This window comes from Salvelinus alpinus, chromosome 14 (genome assembly GCF_045679555.1).
Source record: "Salvelinus alpinus chromosome 14, SLU_Salpinus.1, whole genome shotgun sequence".
NCBI classification, from domain to species: Eukaryota; Metazoa; Chordata; class Actinopteri; order Salmoniformes; family Salmonidae; genus Salvelinus; species Salvelinus alpinus.
Window position 1 is genome coordinate 56,897,756 of NC_092099.1, and position 24,777 is coordinate 56,922,532.

A 24,777-nucleotide genomic window follows, 5' to 3' on the forward strand; every position below is an offset into this window, starting at 1 on the left:
GTTTTGGTCCTCGGTTCTGTCTCCCTCTCCGGTGGCTTCTACCTTAACGACCCAATCAGCTCCACCTGTCTCCAATCTGCAAATAAAAACAAACAGAAGGAAGCAGGGAGAGCGAGGGGGGCGTAACACTCCCTCCCATAAAAATCAGGGACCCAAAAACAAAACCCACAAGCACACAAATACAACTAATCAAAAACCAAAACTAATAAAGGTTCAGACACAAAATACTATATAAACCATAAGCTAAGAGGCCCACCAGAGGCCCATGACACCAACCCAATCAAATCGCCTGACCCCATCCAACCTCAGCAACCATGGTACCTGGAAGTAACAATTTAAGAGAAAGAAATAGACCGAGCGACAGGAGAGCTGAAGCCAGAGCAAGGACAAAATAAACACTGTACAGACCACCAACCAAAAAGGAAAAACGCAACAAAGGCATCCGAAGATCGACTAAATCGGTACACGGGAAAGCACATTATCCACCCCTTTCACATGTCGTACATCCAAATTGAATGCCTTCAGGAACAAACACCAGCACATAATCCTGCGATTTGGGCAAAGCATGGTGTGCAGGAAAGTAAGGGGGTTGTGGTCAGTGTAAATCACAATAGGGACCACACCCAACCCCACATACCTCAAAATGCTGCAACGCCCAGATTAAGGGCCTCCTTCTCCCCCCACTGAATAATTCAACTGAAAGCTATTTCTCCTGAAAGTTTAACAGCTAACAGGATGTGAAACACCTCCTTCATGCTTGAAGCAACACGGCACCTGCCCTCGCATTACTGGCATCCACATACAGGCTGAAAGGCTGTTCCAACACAGGGTCAGAGCTAAGAGGCAGTTTCACATTTTCAAAAGGCTGTCCCAATCGTGGGTCAGAGCTAAGAAGCAGTTTCACATTTTCAAAAGGCTGTCCCAATCGTGGGTCAGAGCTAAGAAGCAGTTTCACATTTTCAAAAGGCTGTCCCAATCGTGGGTCAGAGCTAAGAGGCAGTTTCACATTTTCAAAAGGCTGTCCCAATCGTGGGTCAGAGCTAAGAAGCAGTTTCACATTTTCAAAAGGCTGTCCCAATCGTGGGTCAGAGCTAAGAGGCAGTTTCACATTTTCAAAAGGCTGTCCCAATCGTGGGTCAGAGCTAAGAAGCAGTTTCACATTTTCAAAAGGCTGTCCCAATCGTGGGTCAGAGCTAAGAAGCAGTTTCACATTTTCAAAAGGCTGTCCCAATCGTGGGTCAGAGCTAAGAAGCAGTTTCACATTTTCAAAAGGCTGTCCCAATCGTGGGTCAGAGCTAAGAAGCAGTTTCACATTTTCAAAAGCACTCTGACAGTAGGAAGACCAGATGAAATCAGCCCTCTTCTTCAACAGATCAGTCAGAGGTGCTACAACCATGGAGAAGTTGCAGCAAAACTCCCGATAATACCCAACCATACCCAGGAAGCTTTGCAGCTCCTTCTTGGTGGCGGGCGGTGGAAACAGATTGATAGCGGCCACTTTAGCCCTCACCGGGAGAACACAACCCTACCCGACCACTCTGCCGAGTTAGGTCACTGTTGCCTAACTCATATTTGGTTAAGTTGTGAGACAGGCCTCAGCCAAACACTCAAACAGAGTCCGTATCAGCACCAGATGTCCCAAGTGGCACTATAATCAGCCACATCATCTTATACACAATTGTTGCAAGACTTGTGCAAATCTGTGCAAAGTTGGAACCCTGATGGCTCTGTATCACCTGAGGTATTCCAAAAATGTAGATGAACTGTGACAAAGCCTTCACAACAGATTTACTGGTAATGTTGCAAAGTGGATAGGCTGCAGGATATTTCGTAGCCTGACAGTTAACATGTAGGTGCTACCAGCTTTAGAATGGGGTAAGGGTCCAACACAATCAATAATCAAATGGCTGACCTGCAACAGTAATAGGTTGCAGCGGGACTGGCCTTAACATCTGATTAGGCTTCCCAGTCAGCTGACAAACATGGCATGTTTTGATGTAAATGTCTTTCTATAAACGAGGCCAATAAAATGTAAACAAAATACAATCATAGTTTTAACCCCTAAGTGACCAGAAACGTCATGAGATGTTTTCAAAACTAGATCTTGAAGCTTAGAAGGAACCACAATCTGAACAATAGCATCACCCACAAAACTTTTGCTGTGAGGCGTCCATTTCCTCACCAACAACAGATCTTGAATGTAGTAACCTTGGGCAGCACTCCTTACCTCCTCAACCGGAAGTACTTAGGATCAGTGGACTGCTCCATCAGAAGATGTACATGATAAAGACAAATCATTTCATGGATTGTCAAACTGTTCGATTATGTGTTGTGTAAGTTCCGTTTTGACTGTAGTGTCAGTACGGCTCATAGCACGAGTCACAGCGCATCGATAATTCCTACATGGGGTATGAGAAACCACCAGAGGAGATACATTATGCCAGACACGACTACCGGCTAAGTTGTTACCCAAGATCACATGAACACCGTCAACGGGCAGAAAGGGACTCACCCCAAAAGAAACCTCACCTTGCAATAAGTCAGATATAAATTTGACTTTGTGTAAGGTCACAGACAATGTATTCAAACCCATCCCTTGAATCAGGACACTGGTTCCAGTATCTGTCTCCAGAGAAAAAGGCAAACGATCCAAAACAAATGATTCAGAGGCACCAGTGTCTCACAGAATCTTTACTGGCACATCACTTCCCAATAGTGAAACAACCCTCCGTGACAAAGGGAATTTTATTTTATTTTACCTTTATTTAACTAGGTAAGTCAGTTAAGAACAAACCTTTATTTAACTAGGCAAGTCAGTTAAGACCAAATTCTTATTTACAATGACGGCCTAGGAACAGTGGGTTAAGTGCCTTGTTCAGGGGCAGAACGACAGATTTTTACTTTGTCGGCTCGCGGATTCGATCTTGCAACCTTTCGGTTACTAGTTCAACGCTCTAACCACTAGGCTACCTGCCTCCCCCACGAATAATCCGTACTAAAAGGTTTGGACAAATCTTGAGCAACAGGATTAACATGAGGAACAGGCCCAGCTAACGCAACAGGTTTTAAATTTGTGCTGGCCAATCTGCTGACCTTTTTACCAAGGACATTTGTTCTTCCAGTGGCCTTACCTTGACAATACTTACAGATTTCACTTACATCATTCTGGCCACATGATCCACGTTCGGATCTAGATGGAAATTCGTCATTACCAGCACCAAAGGAATATGCTGACAAATCCACTTGAACTGTTCCTCTGCCCCCAATCTCGCATACAGGACCCTCAAACTGCCTTTGTGGGTCAGTAGGTAATCATCTGCCCAAACAGCAGCTGCAGATACAGTCTGCACTTCATGTTCATTTATACAGGGAGCAAGATGATCAGGGACAGATTCTTTTTTCGAGGACAACCAGGTTGCACAAATCTTCAACACTAGTGACTGCTGACGCAGTACAACAACGATTGAACTGAGTTAACAAATCCCGTGAAAACTCAACATCGGACTGTTTCACCTTCAACGTTCTGAGACGCACTCGTAAGCATGCAGGGCAGCAGTTTGAACCTTTACGTAATCGTCGCTATCTCTAGCGTTAAGAGGTGAGTAAGTCTCCTGAGTCCTACCGGTCAAAACGCACTGTAGCATCAAAGTACGGTCTGCATCAGGCCAAGCCCAAGAGCCTGCTACACATTCAAATAACATAAAAAAATAGATCAGGAATCTTTTCAGTAAATGTAGGCAACAACCAGAGATTACCAGCAATATCAAAAGGCGGAGAACGACCAAAGGAAGAGCATCCCATTGGGGAGCTTGAGTCGTCATTCTCAAAATAAAACTCACCTGAAAGCCTTCTCTGACAAGTTCAAACCGCTGATGTTGCAACCGCAGTTTAGCTTGTCCTCTATAAACATACTGGACCACAGCTCTGTCCTCTATAAACATACTGGACCACAGCTCTGTCCTCTATAAACATACTGGACCACAGCTCTGTCCTCTATAAACAGACTGGACCACAGCTCTGTCCTCTATAAACATACTGGACCACAGCTCTGTCCTCTATAAACATACTGGACCACAGCTCTGTCCTCTATAAACAGACTGGACCACAGCTCTGTCCTCTATAAACATACTGGACCACAGCTCTGTCCTCTATAAACAGACTGGACCACAGCTCTGTCCTCTATAAACATACTGGACCACAGCTCTGTCCTCTATAAACATACTGGACCACAGCTCTGTCCTCTATAAACAGACTGGACCACAGCTCTGTCCTCTATAAACATACTGGACCACAGCTCTGTCCTCTATAAACATACTGGACCACAGCTCTGTCCTCTATAAACAGACTGGACCACAGCTCTGTCCTCTATAAACATACTGGACCACAGCTCTGTCCTCTATAAACATACTGGACCACAGCTCTGTCCTCTATAAACATACTGGACCACAGCTCTGTCCTCTATAAACAGACTGGACCACAGCTCTGTCCTCTATAAACAGACTGGACCACAGCTCTGTCCTCTATAAACAGACTGGACCACAGCTCTGTCCTCTATAAACATACTGGACCACAGCTCTGTCCTCTATAAACATACTGGACCACAGCTCTGTCCTCTATAAACATACTGGACCACAGCTCTGTCCTCTATAAACATACTGGACCACAGCTCTGTCCTCTATAAACATACTGGACCACAGCTCTGTCCTCTATAAACATACTGGACCACAGCTCTGTCCTCTATAAACATACTGGACCACAGCTCTGTCCTCTATAAACATACTGGACCACAGCTCTGTCCTCTATAAACATACTGGACCACAGCTCTGTCCTCTATAAACATACTGGACCACAGCTCTGTCCTCTATAAACATACTGGACCACAGCTCTGTCCTCTATAAACATACTGGACCACAGCTCTGTCCTCTCTGAAGATATTGTAGGACCAGGGCTCCCGAGTGGCGCTGTGGTCTAGGCGTCACTGAAGTACCTGGTTCGAATCCAGGCTGTATCACATCCGGCCGTGATTGGGAGTCAGCGTCGTCTGAGTTTGGCCGTGGGAGGCCGTCATTGGAAATAAGAATTTGTTATTAACTGACTTGCCTCGTTAAATAAAATAAAAATTGGCCACAGTCCTGTCTTCACAACTCCTTGGTCCAGTAAAAACTTTTATCTTTACGTTTGATGGAACATTATGCTTAGTTGAATTAGAATAGATGAACCACACTTTAAAGATGCATAACAGGACTTTGTGTTGGGCAAGTTGTACAAAAGAGATTTGTCTGGAGATGTATCTACTACTAAGTAGGCCACTGTTTCTACAGTAACCAAGATAATTCTGCAGCTTAATTTGATCACAGGGGCAAAGGTACATTCATGCTGCTGCAGTGTTAATACTGGGATGCTGGTTTGATGAGGCCATATTCTATTAGGTAAATAAATAAAATGATTTAGCAGTATCATCTTGAGTTTAGCTATGGATGAGGGCCCACAGGTGTGAAGACTGACCACAACAGTAACCGTTTAGGAGAAGCAGACAGCCAGGTAGACCTGGTGAGGTAAAGGACAAACCGATAGAACAGTACAGATATAACAGCCATCACAGAACACTTGACCACGTGAAGAATATGGCAGGTAAATAAATCTGCATCTTTAATGGGTTAATGCAGGCATTCTCTCAATCTTTTTCCAACATTGCAACAGAACACACAATGACTGAGTAATTCCATGTAAAAGGATGTCACTTTCAGTCATTTACAAAATCTTCTAAATAGGTATCTGCCAAACCACATAACAGCAGCTATGACACACTTTTAACGCCCAACATGTGACCCATCAATACACACATCATGGCTGTACGACCAACATGTGACACATCATGGCTGTACGACCAACATGTGACACATCAATACACACATCGTGGCTGTACGACCAACATGTCAACCATCAATATACACATCATGGCTGTACGACCAACATGTGACACATCATGGCTGTACGACCAACATGTCAACCATCAATATACACATCATGGCTGTACGACCAACATGTGACACATCGTGGCTGTACGACCAACATGTGACACATCGTGGCTATACGACCAACATGTGACCCATCGTGGCTGTACGACCAACATGTGACACATCGTGGCTGTACGACCAACATGTGACACATCGTGGCTGTACGACCAACATGTGACACATCGTGGCTGTACGACCAACATGTGACACATCGTGGCTGTACGACCAACATGTGACACATCGTGGCTGTACGACCAACATGTGACACATCATGGCTGTACGACCAACATGTCAACCATCAATACACACATCATGGCTGTACGACCAACATGTGACACATCATGGCTGTACGATCAACATGTGACACATCAATACACACATCATGGCTGTACGACCAACATGTCAACCATCAATACAACACATCATGGCTGTAGGACCAACATGTGACACATCATGGCTGTACGATCAACATGTGACACATCAATACACACATCATGGCTGTACGACCAACATGTCAACCATCAATACAACACATCATGGCTGTACGACCAACATGTGACACATCGTGGCTGTACGACCAACATGTGACCCATCGTGGCTGTACGACCAACATGTGACACATCGTGGCTGTACGACCAACATGTGACACATCGTGGCTGTACGACCAACATGTGACCCATCGTGGCTGTGCGACCAACATGTGACACATCGTGGCTGTGCGACCAACATGTGACACATCGTGGCTGTACGACCAACATGTGACCCATCGTGGCTGTACGACCAACATGTGACACATCGTGGCTGTACGACCAACATGTGACACATCGTGGCTGTACGACCAACATGTGACACATCGTGGCTGTACGACCAACATGTGACACATCGTGGCTGTACGACCAACATGTGACACATCGTGGCTGTACGACCAACATGTGACACATCGTGGCTGTACGACCAACATGTGACACATCGTGGCTGTACGACCAACGTGACACATCGTGGCTGTACGACCAACATGTGACACATCGTGGCTGTACGACCAACATGTGACACATCGTGGCTGTACGACCAACATGTCAACCATCAATACACACATCGTGGCTGTACGACCAACATGTGACACATCATGGCTGTAGGACCAACATGTCAACCATCAATACACACATCATGGCTGTACGACCAACATGTGACACATCATGGCTGTACGACCAACATGTCAACCATCAATACAACACATCATGGCTGTACGACCAACATGTGACACATCGTGGCTGTAGGACCAACATGTGACACATCATGGCTGTAGGACCAACATGTCAACCATCAATACACACATCATGGCTGTACGACCAACATGTCAACCATCAATACAACACATCATGGCTGTACGACCAACATGTGACACATCGTGGCTGTAGGACCAACATGTGACACATCATGGCTGTAGGACCAACATGTGACACATCAATACAACACATCATGGCTGTACGACCAACATGTCAACCATAAATACAACACATCATGCCTGTAGGACCAACATGTGACACATCGTGGCTGTACGACCAACATGTGACACATCGTGGCTGTAGGACCAACATGTCAACCATCAATAAAACACATCATGGCTGTACGACCAACATGTGACACATCGTGGCTGTAGGACCAACATGTGACACATCATGGCTGTAGGACCAACATGTCAACCATCAATACACACATCATGGCTGTACGACCAACATGTCAACCATCAATACAACACATCATGGCTGTACGACCAACATGTGACACATCGTGGCTGTAGGACCAACATGTGACACATCATGGCTGTACGACCAACATGTCAACCATCAATACAACACATCATGGCTGTACGACCAACATGTGACACATCGTGGCTGTAGGACCAACATGTGACACATCATGGCTGTAGGACCAACATGTCAACCATCAATACACACATCATGGCTGTACGACCAACATGTCAACCATCAATACAACACATCATGGCTGTACGACCAACATGTGACACATCGTGGCTGTAGGACCAACATGTGACACATCAATAAAACACATCATGACTGTACGACCAACATGTCAACCATCAATACAACACATCATGGCTGTAGGACCAACATGTGACACATCGTGGCTGTACGACCAACATGTGACACATCATGGCTGTACGACCAACATGTGACACATCAATACACACATCATGGCTGTACGACCAACATGTCAACCATCAATACACACATCATGGCTGTAGGACCAACATGTGACACATCAATACAACACATCATGGCTGTAGGACCAACATGTGACACATCGTGGCTGTACGACCAACATGTGACACATCGTGGCTGTATGACCAACATGTGACACATCGTGGCTGTACGACCAACATGTGACACATCGTGGCTGTACGACCAACATGTGACACATCGTGGCTGTACGACCAACATGTGACACATCGTGGCTGTACGACCAACATGTGACACATCGTGGCTGTACGACCAACATGTGACACATCGTGGCTGTACGACCAACATGTGACACATCGTGGCTGTACGACCAACATGTGACACATCGTGGCTGTACGACCAACATGTGACACATCGTGGCTGTACGACCAACATGTGACACATCGTGGCTGTACGACCAACATGTGACACATCGTGGCTGTACGACCAACATGTGACACATCGTGGCTGTACGACCAACATGTGACACATCGTGGCTGTACGACCAACATGTGACACATTCATGCAGGTTCAGATCAGGAAAAGATTACATTTCTTCCATTGATGAATTTAATCAGTTGAGGTCCTGACTGCTTAGAATGTGAAGCTGGCCTGACCCCTGACCCCTGTAACAAAGACAGTAATACTCAGCACCCTGTTGGAGCCTAGTTTGCACTGGGACTGGACTCAATTAATTAAAATCCTTTACAGATACTTGTAGATAATTGCAGGAAGAAATACAGGACCATGCATTAGTCTTTCCCACGTTTATCTTTTGCCAAGCACAATAGATTAAGAATATACCATGAGTGTACAAAACAATAGAACACCTTCCTAATATTGAGTTGCAACCCCTTTTGCCTCAGAACAGCCCCAATTCGTCAGGGCATGCGCTACAAGGTGTCGAAAGCGCTCCACACTGATGCTGGCCCGTGTTGACTCCAATGCTTTCCACAGTTGTGTGAAGTTGGCTGGATGTCCTTTGGGTGGTGAACCATTCTTGATACACACAGGAAACTGTTGAGTGTGAAAAACCCAGCAGCATTGCAGTTCTTGACACACTCAAAACGGTGTACCTGGCACTTACTACCATACCCCGTTCAAAGGCACTTAAAACTTCTGTCTTGGCCGTTCACCCTCTGAATGGCACACATACACAATCCATGTCTCAAGGCTTAAAAATCCTTCTTTAACTTGTCTCCTCTCCTTCATCTACACTGATTGAAGTGGATTTAACAAGTAACATCAATAAGGGATCATAGCTTCCACCTGGTCAGTCTGTCATGCAAAGAGAAGGTGTTCCTAATGTTTTGTCCACTCAGTGTATAAATATTTGCATGTTGGTAGTAGTATGGAAAGCTAAATCAATAGAATGCTCTTTGCATAAGTGATCATCCAATGGGAGACTGTTTGGGGAAAGAGCCTTTCCTATTCGTCCAATACTTTTTCTAGTGTAGAGGCAGAGACTATCGACATGTTCAAGTCTTCCATACAATTATAACGGCATCAACACAGTCTTTTAATGCCAGGAAACAGCCTTGTGAAGAATTTGAACGGTCATTTACATAGAAAGGGTGCCATCAATATGGGGCATACTCATCTTTTAAAAAGTGTAAAGAATTGACCTTGCACTGAAAGTGTTCACGCTTTTTAATGTCTAGTCACAAAATGGGCTTAACATTACAAATATATAATATTTCCCATGAATCAAACCCTTAACACATCCCTATAGAACTCCATATCAAAATTACTATGGGAACTAGTGCAATCTGGAGGCAGCCTGGTCTGTGGGACGGGGCAGTCAGTCAAATAGAGAGAACACAGTAGATAAGCTCCAATGGCAGATAGATTAAGGCCATTTGAAATGGCAGACAAAACTTGAGGACCAAAACCAAACGTTACTTTCTACCAGTTAGCCTCCCAGCCAGTTAGCCTCCCAGCCAGTTAGCCTCCCAGCCAGTTAGCCTCCCAGCCAGTTAGCCTCCCAGCCAGATAGCCTCCCAGCCAGATAGCCTCCCAGCCAGTTAGCCTCCCAGCCAGTTAGCCTCCCAGCCAGTTAGCCTCCCAGCCCTGTTCAGATAGACTGTCCGTCTCATCCTGTTGGTTTCTATGAGGGGACTGGGGGGGATCTCTTCTTCATAGTCCTGTGTCTCTCCATGGTGTCTCAGCTCTCAGTCTGGATCAGAGGGCTGCCTCAGCTCTCAGTCTGGATCAGTGGGCTGCCTCAGCTCTCAGTCTGGATCAGAGGGCTGCCTCAGCTCTCAGTCTGGATCAGAGGGCTGCCTCAGCTCTCAGTCTGGATCAGAGGGCTGCCTCAGCTCTCAGTCTGGATCAGAGGGCTGCCTCAGCTCTCAGTCTGGATCAGAGGGCTGCCTCAGCTCTCAGTCTGGATCAGAGGGCTGCCTCAGCTCTCAGTCTGGATCAGAGGGCTGCCTCAGCTCTCAGTCTGGATCAGAGGGCTGCCTCAGCTCTCAGTCTGGATCAGAGGGCTGCCTCAGCTCTCAGTCTGGATCAGAGGGCTGCCTCAGCTCTCAGTCTAGATCAGAGGGCTGCCTCAGCTCTCAGTCTGGATCAGAGGGCTGCCTCAGCTCTCAGTCTGGATCAGAGGGCTGCCTCAGCTCTCAGTCTGGATCAGAGGGCTGCCTCAGCTCTCAGTCTGGATCAGAGGGCTGCCTCAGCTCTCAGTCTGGATCAGAGGGCTGCCTCAGCTCTCAGTCTGGATCAGAGGGCTGCCTCAGCTCTCAGTCTGGATCAGAGGGCTGCCTCAGCTCTCAGTCTGGATCAGAGGGCTGCCTCAGCTCTCAGTCTGGATCAGAGGGCTGCCTCAGCTCTCAGTCTGGATCAGAGGGCTGCCTCAGCTCTCAGTCTGGATCAGAGGGCTGCCTCAGCTCTCAGTCTGGATCAGAGGGCTGCCTCAGCTCTCAGTCTGGATCAGAGGGTTGCCTCAGCTCTCAGTCTGGATCAGTGGGCTGCCTCAGCTCTCAGTCTGGATCAGTGGGCTGCCTCAGCTCTCAGTCTGGATCAGTGAGCTGCCTCAGCTCTGTCTGGATCAGAGGGCTGCCTCAGCTCTCAGTCTGGATCAGAGGGCTGCAGCAGTCAAGACTGTTTTAAGCGTTTCCTCGGCAGGCCGAAGGGCGGGCACTGCGCCGATGCCAGGGCTCTGAAGGCCTCGGCCACTAAGTGAGGGTGGGACTGGATCATTGACTTCCAGCCTGCCGTCTCCATTATGTCCGTGGCATGACTGCAATACAACCACAAATAGACAGGAAATTAACACAGAGACAATGAACACCAATTTAGATGAATAGGGCTGTAATGATAGAATAAATACCCCCATCCCATCCAGGTAGTCTATTAATCTCTCTCCCCATCCCATCCAGGTAGTCTATTAATCTCTCTCCCCATCCAGGTAGTCTATTAATCTCTCTCCTCATCCAGGTAGTCTATTAATCTCTCCCCATCCAGGTAGTCTACTAATCTCTCCTCATCCAGGTAGTCTATTAATCTCTCCCCATCCAGGTAGTCTATTAATCTCTCTCCCCATCCAGGTAGTCTACTAATCTCTCTCCTCATCCAGGTAGTCTATTAATCTCTCCCCATCCCATCCAGGTAGTCTATTAATCTCTCTCCCCATCCAGGTAGTCTATTAATCTCTCTCCTCATCCAGGTAGTCTATTAATCTCTCCCCATCCAGGTAGTCTATTAATCTCTCCCCATCCCATCCAGGTAGTCTATTAATCTCTCTCCTCATCCAGGTAGTCTATTAATCTCTCCCCATCCAGGTAGTCTATTAATCTCTCCCCATCCCATCCAGGTAGTCTATTAATCTCTCTCCTCATCCAGGTAGTCTATTAATCTCTCTCCCCATCCAGGTAGTCTATTAATCTCTCTCCCCATCCAGGTAGTCTATTAATCTCTCTCCTCATCCAGGTAGTCTATTAATCTCTCCCCATCCAGGTAGTCTATTAATCTCTCCCCATCCCATCCAGGTAGTCTATTAATCTCTCTCCCCATCCAGGTAGTCTATTAATCTCTCCCCATCCCATCCAGGTAGTCTATTAATCTCTCTCCTCATCCAGGTAGTCTATTAATCTCTCCCCATCCAGGTAGTCTATTAATCTCTCCCCATCCAGGTAGTCTATTAATCTCTCTCCCCATCCAGGTAGTCTATTAATCTCTCCCCATCCCATCCAGGTAGTCTATTAATCTCTCTCCCCATCCAGGTAGTCTATTAATCTCTCCCCATCCCATCCAGGTAGTCTATTAATCTCTCTCCCCATCCAGGTAGTCTATTAATCTCTCTCCCCATCCAGGTAGTCTATTAATCTCTCTCCTCATCCAGGTAGTCTATTAATCTCTCTCCCCATCCCATCCAGGTAGTCTATTAATCTCTCTCCCCATCCCATCCAGGTAGTCTATTAATCTCTCCCCATCCAGGTAGTCTATTAATCTCTCCCCATCCAGGTAGTCTATTAATCTCTCCCCATCCAGGTAGTCTATTAATCTCTCCCCATCCCATCCAGGTAGTCTATTAATCTCTCCCCATCCAGGTAGTCTATTAATCTTTCTCCCCATCCAGGTAGTCTATTAATCTCTCTCCCCATCCCATCCAGGTAGTCTATTAATCTCTCTCCCCATCCAGGTAGTCTATTAATCTCTCTCCCCATCCCATCCAGGTAGTCTATTAATCTCTCTCCCCATCCAGGTAGTCTATTAATCTCTCCCCATCCCATCCAGGCAGTCTATTAATCTCTCTCCCCATCCAGGTAGTCTATTAATCTCTCTCCCCATCCCATCCAGGTAGTCTATTAATCTCTCTCCCCATCCAGGTAGTCTATTAATCTCTCCCCATCCCATCCAGGCAGTCTATTAATCTCTCTCCCCATCCAGGTAGTCTATTAATCTCTCCCCATCCCATCCAGGTAGTCTATTAATCTCTCTCCCCATCCAGGTAGTCTATTAATCTCTCTTCATCCCATCCAGGTAGTCTATTAATCCCTCCCCCCATCCCATCCAGGTAGTCTATTAATCTCTCTCTCCATCCCATCCAGGTAGTCTATTAATCTCTCTCCATCCCATCCAGGTAGTCTATTAATCTCTCTCCCCATCCCATCCAGGTAGTCTATTAATCTCTCTCCCCATCCAGGTAGTCTATTAATCTCTCTCCCCATCCCATCCAGGTAGTCTATTAATCTCTCTCTCCATCCAGGTAGTATATTAATCTCTCTCCCCATCCAGGTAGTCTACTAATCTCTCTCCTCATCCAGGTAGTCTATTAATCTCTCCCCATCCCATCCAGGTAGTCTATTAATCTCTCTCCCCATCCAGGTAGTCTACTAATCTCTCTCCTCATCCAGGTAGTCTATTAATCTCTCCCCATCCAGGTAGTCTATTAATCTCTCTCCCCATCCAGGTAGTCTACTAATCTCTCTCCTCATCCAGGTAGTCTATTAATCTCTCCCCATCCCATCCAGGTAGTCTATTAATCTCTCTCCCCATCCAGGTAGTCTACTAATCTCTCTCCTCATCCAGGTAGTCTATTAATCTCTCCCCATCCCATCCAGGTAGTCTATTAATCTCTCTCCCCATCCAGGTAGTCTATTAATCTCTCCCCATCCCATCCAGGTAGTCTATTAATCTCTCTCCCAATCCAGGTAGTCTACTAATCTCTCTCCTCATCCAGGTAGTCTATTAATCTCTCTCCCCATCCCATCCAGGTAGTCTATTAATCTCTCTCCCCATCCCATCCAGGTAGTCTATTAATCTCTCCCCATCCAGGTAGTCTATTAATCTCTCTTTCCATCCAGGTAGTATATTAATCTCTCTCCCCATCCCATCCAGGTAGTCTATTAATCTCTCTCCCCATCCAGGTAGTCTATTAATATCTCCCCCCATCCCATCCAGGTAGTCTATTAATCTCTCTCCCCATCCCATCCAGGTAGTCTATTAATCTCTCCCCCCATCCCATCCAGGTAGTCTATTAATCTCTCTCCCCATCCCATCCAGGTAGTCTATTAATCTCTCCCCCCATCCCATCCAGGTAGTCTATTAATCTCTCTCCCCATCCAGGTAGTCTATTAATCTCTCCCCATCCCATCCAGGTAGTCTATTAATCTCTCCCCCCATCCAGGTAGTCTATTAATCTCTCTCCCCATCCAGGTAGTCTATTAATCTCTCTCCCCATCCAGGTAGTCTATTAATCTCTCCCCCCATCCCATCCAGGTAGTCTATTAATCTCTCTCCCCATCCAGGTAGTCTATTAATATCTCCCCCCATCCCATCCAGGTAGTCTATTAATCTCTCCCCATCCCATCCAGGTAGTCTATTAATCTCTCTCCCCATCCCATCCAGGTAGTCTATTAATCTCTCTCCCCATCCCATCCAGGTAGTCTATTAATCTCTCTCCCCATCCAGGTAGTCTATTAATCTCTCTCCCCATCCCATCCAGGTAGTCTATTAATCTCTCCCCCCCATCCAGGTAGTCTATTAATCTCTCTCCCCATCCCATCCAGGTAGTCTATTAATCTCTCTCCCCATCCCATCCAGGTAGTCTATTAATCTCTCCCCCCATCCCATCCAGGTAGTCTATTAATCTCTCCCCCCCATCCAGGTAGTCTATTAATCTCTCTCCCCATCCCATCCAGGTAGTCTATTAATCTCTCTCCCCATCCCATCCAGGTAGTCTATTAATCTCTCCCCCCATCCCATCCAGGTAGTCTATTAATCTCTCTCCCCATCCAGGTAGTCTATTAATCTCCCCCCATCCCATCCAGGTAGTCTATTAATCTCTCTCCCCATCCAGGTAGTCTATTAATCTCCCCCCATCCCATCCAGGTAGTCTATTAATCTCTCCCCATCCCATCCAGTTAGTCTATTAATCTCTCTCCCCATCCAGGTAGTCTATTAATCTCTCTCCCCATCCAGGTAGTCTATTAATCTCTCTCCCCATCCAGGTAGTCTATTAATCTCTCTCCCCATCCAGGTAGTCTATTAATCTCTCCCCATCCCATCCAGGTAGTCTATTAATCTCTCTCCCCATCCCATCCAGGTAGTCTATTAATCTCTCTCCCCATCCCATCCAGGTAGTCTATTAATCTCTCCCCCCATCCCATCCAGGTAGTCTATTAATCTCTCCTCCCCATCCAGGTAGTCTATTAATCTCTCCTCATCCCATCCAGGTAGTCTATTAATCTCTCCCCCCATCCAGGTAGTCTATTAATCTCTCTCCCCATCCAGGTAGTCTATTAATCTCTCTCCCCATCCCATCCAGGTAGTCTATTAATCTCTCTCCCCATCCAGGTAGTCTATTAATCTCTCTCCCCATCCAGGTAGTCTATTAATCTCTCTCCCCATCCAGGTAGTCTATTAATCTCTCTCCCCATCCAGGTAGTCTATTAATCTCTCCCCATCCCATCCAGGTAGTCTATTAATCTCTCCCCATCCCATCCAGGTAGTCTATTAATCTCTCCCCATCCCATCCAGGTAGTCTATTAATCTCTCTCCCCATCCAGGTAGTCTATTAATCTCTCTCCCCATCCCATCCAGGTAGTCTATTAATCTCTCCCCATCCAGGTAGTCTATTAATCTCTCTCCATCCCATCCAGGTAGTCTATTAATCTCTCTCTCCATCCAGGTAGTCTATTAATATCTCCCCCCATCCAGGTAGTATATTAATCTCTCTCCCCATCCAGGTAGTCTATTAATCTCTCTCCCCATCCAGGTAGTATATTAATCTCTCTCCTCATCCAGGTAGTCTATTAATCTCTCTCCCCATCCCATCCAGGTAGTCTATTAATCTCTCTCCCCATCCAGGTAGTCTATTAATATCTCCCCCCATCCCATCCAGGTAGTCTATTAATCTCTCTCCCCATCCCATCCAGGTAGTCTATTAATCTCTCCCCCCATCCAGGTAGTCTATTAATCTCTCTCCCCATCCAGGTAGTATATTAATCTCTCTCCTCATCCAGGTAGTCTATTAATCTCTCTCCCCATCCCATCCAGGTAGTCTATTAATCTCTCTCCCCATCCAGGTAGTATATTAATCTCTCTCCTCATCCAGGTAGTCTATTAATCTCTCTCCCCATCCCATCCAGGTAGTCTATTAATCTCTCTCCCCATCCAGGTAGTCTATTAATATCTCCCCCCATCCCATCCAGGTAGTCTATTAATCTCTCTCCCCATCCCATCCAGGTAGTCTATTAATCTCTCTCCCCATCCAGGTAGTCTATTAATCTCTCCCCCCATCCAGGTAGTCTATTAATCTCTCCCCATCCCATCCAGGTAGTCTATTAATCTCTCTCCCCATCCCATCCAGGTAGTCTATTAATCTCTCCTCATCCCATCCAGGTAGTCTATTAATCTCTCCCCCCATCCAGGTAGTCTATTAATCTCTCTCCATCCCATCCAGGTAGTCTATTAATCTCTCTCCCCATCCCATCCAGGTAGTCTATTAATCTCTCTCCCCATCCAGGTAGTCTATTAATCTCTCCCCATCCCATCCAGGTAGTCTATTAATCTCTCTCCCCATCCCATCCAGGTAGTCTATTAATCTCTCCTCATCCCATCCAGGTAGTCTATTAATCTCTCTCTCCATCCAGGTAGTATATTAATCTCTCTCCCCATCCCATCCAGGTAGTCTATTAATCTCTCTCCCCATCCAGGTAGTCTATTAATCTCTCTCCCCATCCAGGTAGTCTATTAATCTCTCTCCCCATCCAGGTAGTCTATTAATCTCTCTCCCCATCCAGGTAGTCTATTAATCTCTCTCCCCATCCAGGTAGTCTATTAATCTCTCTCCCCATCCAGGTAGTCTATTAATCTCTCTCCCCATCCAGGTAGTCTATTAATCTCTCTCCTCATCCAGGTAGTCTATTAATCTCTCCCCATCCAGGTAGTCTATTAATCTCTCTCCCCATCCCATCCAGGTAGTCTATTAATCTCTCCCCATCCAGGTAGTCTATTAATCTCTCTCCCCATCCCATCCAGGTAGTCTATTAATCTCTCCCCATCCAGGTAGTCTATTAATCTCTCCCCATCCCATCCAGGTAGTCTATTAATCTCTCCCCATCCAGGTAGTCTATTAATCTCTCTCCTCATCCAGGTAGTCTATTAATCTCTCCCCATCCAGGTAGTCTATTAATCTCTCCCCATCCCATCCAGGTAGTCTATTAATCTCTCTCCTCATCCAGGTAGTCTATTAATCTCTCCCCATCCAGGTAGTCTATTAATCTCTCCCCATCCCATCCAGGTAGTCTATTAATCTCTCTCCTCATCCAGGTAGTCTATTAATCTCTCTCCCCATCCAGGTAGTCTATTAATCTCTCTCCCCATCCAGGTAGTCTATTAATCTCTCTCCTCATCCAGGTAGTCTATTAATCTCTCCCCATCCAGGTAGTCTATTAATCTCTCCCCATCCAGGTAGTCTATTAATCTCTCTCCCCATCCAGGTAGTCTATTAATCTCTCCCCATCCCATCCAGGTAGTCTATTAATCTCTCTCCTCATCCAGGTAGTCTATTAATCTCTCCCCATCCAGGTAGTCTATTAATCTCTCCCCATCCAGGTAGTCTATTAATCTCTCTCCCCATCCAGGTAGTCTATTAATCTCTCCCCATCCCATCCAGGTAGTCTATTAATCTCTCTCCCCATCCAGGTAGTCTATTAATCTCTCCCCATCCCATCCAGGTAGTCTATTAATCTCTCTCCCCATCCCATCCAGGTAGTCTATTAATCTCTCCCCATCCAGGTAGTCTATTAATCTCTCCCCATCCAGGTAGTCTATTAATCTCTCCCCATCCAGGTAGTCTATTAATCTCTCCCCATCCCATCCAGGTAGTCTATTAATCTCTCCCCATCCAGGTAGTCTATTAATCTTTCTCCCCATCCAGGTAGTCTATTAATCTCTCTCCCCATCCCATCCAGGTAGTCTATTAATCTCTCTCCCCATCCAGGTAGTCTATTAATCTCTCTCCCCATCCCATCCAGGTAGTCTATTAATCTCTCTCCCCATCCAGGTAGTCTATTAATCTCTCTCCCCATCCCATCCAGGTAGTCTATTAATCTCTCTCCCCATCCAGGTAGTCTATTAATCTCTCCCCATCCCATCCAGGCAGTCTATTAATCTCTCTCCCCATCCAGGTAGTCTATTAATCTCTCTCCCCATCCCATCCAGGTAGTCTATTAATCTCTCTCCCCATCCAGGTAGTCTATTAATCTCTCCCCATCCCATCCAGGCAGTCTATTAATCTCTGTCCCCATCCAGGTAGTCTATTAATCTCTCCCCATCCCATCCAGGTAGTCTCTGAATCTCTCTCCCCATCCAGGTAGTCTATTAATCTCTCTTCATCCCATCCAGGTAGTCTATTAATCCCTCCCCCCATCCCATCCAGGTAGTCTATTAATCTCTCTCTCCATCCCATCCAGGTAGTCTATTAATCTCTCTCCATCCCATCCAGGTAGTCTATTAATCTCTCTCCCCATCCCATCCAGGTAGTCTATTAATCTCTCTCCCCATCCAGGTAGTCTATTAATCTCTCTCCCCATCCCATCCAGGTAGTCTATTAATCTCTCTCTCCATCCAGGTAGTATATTAATCTCTCTCCCCATCCAGGTAGTCTACTAATCTCTCTCCTCATCCAGGTAGTCTATTAATCTCTCCCCATCCCATCCAGGTAGTCTATTAATCTCTCTCCCCATCCAGGTAGTCTACTAATCTCTCTCCTCATCCAGGTAGTCTATTAATCTCTCCCCATCCAGGTAGTCTATTAATCTCTCTCCCCATCCAGGTAGTCTACTAATCTCTCTCCTCATCCAGGTAGTCTATTAATCTCTCCCCATCCCATCCAGGTAGTCTATTAATCTCTCTCCCCATCCAGGTAGTCTACTAATCTCTCTCCTCATCCAGGTAGTCTATTAATCTCTCCCCATCCCATCCAGGTAGTCTATTAATCTCTCTCCCCATCCAGGTAGTCTATTAATCTCTCCCCATCCCATCCAGGTAGTCTATTAATCTCTCTCCCAATCCAGGTAGTCTACTAATCTCTCTCCTCATCCAGGTAGTCTATTAATCTCTCTCCCCATCCCATCCAGGTAGTCTATTAATCTCTCTCCCCATCCCATCCAGGTAGTCTATTAATCTCTCTCCCCATCCAGGTAGTCTATTAATATCTCCCCCCATCCCATCCAGGTAGTCTATTAATCTCTCTCCCCATCCCATCCAGGTAGTCTATTAATCTCTCCCCCCATCCCATCCAGGTAGTCTATTAATCTCTCTCCCCATCCCATCCAGGTAGTCTATTAATCTCTCCCCCCATCCCATCCAGGTAGTCTATTAATCTCTCTCCCCATCCAGGTAGTCTATTAATCTCTCCCCATCCCATCCAGGTAGTCTATTAATCTCTCCCCCCATCCAGGTAGTCTATTAATCTCTCTCCCCATCCAGGTAGTCTATTAATCTCTCTCCCCATCCAGGTAGTCTATTAATCTCTCTCCCCATCCAGGTAGTCTATTAATCTCTCCCCCCATCCCATCCAGGTAGTCTATTAATCTCTCTCCCCATCCAGGTAGTCTATTAATATCTCCCCCCATCCCATCCAGGTAGTCTATTAATCTCTCCCCATCCCATCCAGGTAGTCTATTAATCTCTCTCCCCATCCCATCCAGGTAGTCTATTAATCTCTCTCCCCATCCCATCCAGGTAGTCTATTAATCTCTCTCCCCATCCAGGTAGTCTATTAATCTCTCCCCCCATCCCATCCAGGTAGTCTATTAATCTCTCCCCCCCATCCAGGTAGTCTATTAATCTCTCTCCCCATCCCATCCAGGTAGTCTATTAATCTCTCTCCCCATCCCATCCAGGTAGTCTATTAATCTCTCCCCCCATCCCATCCAGGTAGTCTATTAATCTCTCCCCCCCATCCAGGTAGTCTATTAATCTCTCTCCCCATCCCATCCAGGTAGTCTATTAATCTCTCTCCCCATCCCATCCAGGTAGTCTATTAATCTCTCCCCCCATCCCATCCAGGTAGTCTATTAATCTCTCTCCCCATCCAGGTAGTCTATTAATCTCCCCCCATCCCATCCAGGTAGTCTATTAATCTCTCTCCCCATCCCATCCAGGTAGTCTATTAATCTCTCCCCCCATCCAGGTAGTCTATTAATCTCTCCCCATCCCATCCAGTTAGTCTATTAATCTCTCTCCCCATCCAGGTAGTCTATTAATCTCTCTCCCCATCCAGGTAGTCTATTAATCTCTCTCCCCATCCAGGTAGTCTATTAATCTCTCTCCCCATCCAGGTAGTCTATTAATCTCTCTCCCCATCCAGGTAGTCTATTAATCTCTCCCCATCCCATCCAGGTAGTCTATTAATCTCTCTCCCCATCCCATCCAGGTAGTCTATTAATCTCTCTCCCCATCCCATCCAGGTAGTCTATTAATCTCTCCCCCCATCCCATCCAGGTAGTCTATTAATCTCTCCTCCCCATCCAGGTAGTCTATTAATCTCTCCTCATCCCATCCAGGTAGTCTATTAATCTCTCCCCCCATCCAGGTAGTCTATTAATCTCTCTCCCCATCCAGGTAGTCTATTAATCTCTCTCCCCATCCCATCCAGGTAGTCTATTAATCTCTCTCCCCATCCAGGTAGTCTATTAATCTCTCTCCCCATCCAGGTAGTCTATTAATCTCTCTCCCCATCCAGGTAGTCTATTAATCTCTCTCCCCATCCAGGTAGTCTATTAATCTCTCCCCATCCCATCCAGGTAGTCTATTAATCTCTCCCCATCCCATCCAGGTAGTCTATTAATCTCTCCCCCCATCCCATCCAGGTAGTCTATTAATCTCTCTCCCCATCCAGGTAGTCTATTAATATCTCCCCCCATCCCATCCAGGTAGTCTATTAATCTCTCCCCATCCCATCCAGGTAGTCTATTAATCTCTCTCCCCATCCCATCCAGGTAGTCTATTAATCTCTCTCCCCATCCCATCCAGGTAGTCTATTAATCTCTCTCCCCATCCAGGTAGTCTATTAATCTCTCCCCCCATCCCATCCAGGTAGTCTATTAATCTCTCCCCCCCATCCAGGTAGTCTATTAATCTCTCTCCCCATCCCATCCAGGTAGTCTATTAATCTCTCTCCCCATCCCATCCAGGTAGTCTATTAATCTCTCCCCCCATCCCATCCAGGTAGTCTATTAATCTCTCCCCCCCATCCAGGTAGTCTATTAATCTCTCTCCCCATCCCATCCAGGTAGTCTATTAATCTCTCTCCCCATCCCATCCAGGTAGTCTATTAATCTCTCCCCCCATCCCATCCAGGTAGTCTATTAATCTCTCTCCCCATCCAGGTAGTCTATTAATCTCCCCCCATCCCATCCAGGTAGTCTATTAATCTCTCTCCCCATCCCATCCAGGTAGTCTATTAATCTCTCCCCCCATCCAGGTAGTCTATTAATCTCTCCCCATCCCATCCAGTTAGTCTATTAATCTCTCTCCCCATCCAGGTAGTCTATTAATCTCTCTCCCCATCCAGGTAGTCTATTAATCTCTCTCCCCATCCAGGTAGTCTATTAATCTCTCTCCCCATCCAGGTAGTCTATTAATCTCTCTCCCCATCCAGGTAGTCTATTAATCTCTCCCCATCCCATCCAGGTAGTCTATTAATCTCTCTCCCCATCCCATCCAGGTAGTCTATTAATCTCTCTCCCCATCCCATCCAGGTAGTCTATTAATCTCTCCCCCCATCCCATCCAGGTAGTCTATTAATCTCTCCTCCCCATCCAGGTAGTCTATTAATCTCTCCTCATCCCATCCAGGTAGTCTATTAATCTCTCCCCCCATCCAGGTAGTCTATTAATCTCTCTCCCCATCCAGGTAGTCTATTAATCTCTCTCCCCATCCCATCCAGGTAGTCTATTAATCTCTCTCCCCATCCAGGTAGTCTATTAATCTCTCTCCCCATCCAGGTAGTCTATTAATCTCTCTCCCCATCCAGGTAGTCTATTAATCTCTCTCCCCATCCAGGTAGTCTATTAATCTCTCCCCATCCCATCCAGGTAGTCTATTAATCTCTCCCCATCCCATCCAGGTAGTCTATTAATCTCTCCCCATCCCATCCAGGTAGTCTATTAATCTCTCTCCCCATCCAGGTAGTCTATTAATCTCTCTCCCCATCCCATCCAGGTAGTCTATTAATCTCTCCCCATCCAGGTAGTCTATTAATCTCTCTCCATCCCATCCAGGTAGTCTATTAATCTCTCTCTCCATCCAGGTAGTCTATTAATATCTCCCCCCATCCAGGTAGTATATTAATCTCTCTCCCCATCCAGGTAGTCTATTAATCTCTCTCCCCATCCAGGTAGTATATTAATCTCTCTCCTCATCCAGGTAGTCTATTAATCTCTCTCCCCATCCCATCCAGGTAGTCTATTAATCTCTCTCCCCATCCAGGTAGTCTATTAATATCTCCCCCCATCCCATCCAGGTAGTCTATTAATCTCTCTCCCCATCCCATCCAGGTAGTCTATTAATCTCTCCCCCCATCCAGGTAGTCTATTAATCTCTCTCCCCATCCAGGTAGTATATTAATCTCTCTCCTCATCCAGGTAGTCTATTAATCTCTCTCCCCATCCCATCCAGGTAGTCTATTAATCTCTCTCCCCATCCAGGTAGTATATTAATCTCTCTCCTCATCCAGGTAGTCTATTAATCTCTCTCCCCATCCCATCCAGGTAGTCTATTAATCTCTCTCCCCATCCAGGTAGTCTATTAATATCTCCCCCCATCCCATCCAGGTAGTCTATTAATCTCTCTCCCCATCCCATCCAGGTAGTCTATTAATCTCTCTCCCCATCCAGGTAGTCTATTAATCTCTCCCCCCATCCAGGTAGTCTATTAATCTCTCCCCATCCCATCCAGGTAGTCTATTAATCTCTCTCCCCATCCCATCCAGGTAGTCTATTAATCTCTCCTCATCCCATCCAGGTAGTCTATTAATCTCTCCCCCCATCCAGGTAGTCTATTAATCTCTCTCCATCCCATCCAGGTAGTCTATTAATCTCTCTCCCCATCCCATCCAGGTAGTCTATTAATCTCTCTCCCCATCCAGGTAGTCTATTAATCTCTCCCCATCCCATCCAGGTAGTCTATTAATCTCTCTCCCCATCCCATCCAGGTAGTCTATTAATCTCTCCTCATCCCATCCAGGTAGTCTATTAATCTCTCTCTCCATCCAGGTAGTATATTAATCTCTCTCCCCATCCCATCCAGGTAGTCTATTAATCTCTCTCCCCATCCAGGTAGTCTATTAATCTCTCTCCCCATCCAGGTAGTCTATTAATCTCTCTCCCCATCCAGGTAGTCTATTAATCTCTCTCCCCATCCAGGTAGTCTATTAATCTCTCTCCCCATCCAGGTAGTCTATTAATCTCTCCCCATCCCATCCAGGTAGTCTATTAATCTCTCTCCCCATCCAGGTAGTCTATTAATCTCTCTCCCCATCCAGGTAGTCTATTAATCTCTCCCCATCCCATCCAGGTAGTCTATTAATCTCTCTCCCCATCCAGGTAGTCTATTAATCTCTCTCCCCATCCCATCCAGGTAGTCTATTAATCTCTCCCCATCCAGGTAGTCTATTAATCTCTCCCCATCCCATCCAGGTAGTCTATTAATCTCTCTCTCCATCCAGGTAGTCTATTAATATCTCCCCCCATCCAGGTAGTATATTAATCTCTCTCCCCATCCAGGTAGTCTATTAATCTCTCTCCCCATCCAGGTAGTATATTAATCTCTCTCCTCATCCAGGTAGTCTATTAATCTCTCTCCCCATCCCATCCAGGTAGTCTATTAATCTCTCTCCCCATCCAGGTAGTCTATTAATATCTCCCCCCATCCCATCCAGGTAGTCTATTAATCTCTCTCCCCATCCCATCCAGGTAGTCTATTAATCTCTCCCCCCATCCAGGTAGTCTATTAATCTCTCTCCCCATCCAGGTAGTATATTAATCTCTCTCCTCATCCAGGTAGTCTATTAATCTCTCTCCCCATCCCATCCAGGTAGTCTATTAATCTCTCTCCCCATCCCATCCAGGTAGTCTATTAATCTCTCCTCATCCCATCCAGGTAGTATATTAATCTCTCTCCCCATCCCATCCAGGTAGTCTATTAATCTCTCTCCCCATCCAGGTAGTCTATTAATCTCTCTCCTCATCCAGGTAGTCTATTAATCTCTCTCCTCATCCCATCCAGGTAGTCTATTAATCTCTCTCCCCATCCCATCCAGGTAGTCTATTAATCTCTCCCCATCCCATCCAGGTAGTCTATTAATCTCTCTCCCCATCCCATCCAGGTAGTCTATTAATCTCTCTCCCCATCCAGGTAGTATATTAATCTCTCTCCCCATCCAGGTAGTCTATTAATCTCTCTCCCCATCCAGGTAGTCTATTAATCTCTCTCCATCCCATCCAGGTAGTCTATTAATCTCTCTCCCCATCCAGGTAGTCTATTAATCTCTCCCCCCATCCCAT

General features: G+C 46.1%; 1 protein-coding gene across 2 annotated transcripts in view; it reads right to left on the minus strand.

The window, feature by feature from the left end:
- Positions 1–10,810: 10,810 nt before the first annotated feature.
- The window catches only part of LOC139539136 (speckle-type POZ protein-like A), a 195,715-nt gene continuing 181,748 nt past the window's right edge, over positions 10,811–24,777 (minus strand). For both annotated transcript variants that reach the window (XM_071341943.1, XM_071341944.1), the window contains one exon: positions 10,811–11,498. In XM_071341943.1, the coding sequence (XP_071198044.1) occupies positions 11,354–11,498 (145 nt within the window). In that variant the 3' untranslated portion in view covers positions 10,811–11,353. The remainder of the gene's footprint in view (positions 11,499–24,777) is intronic.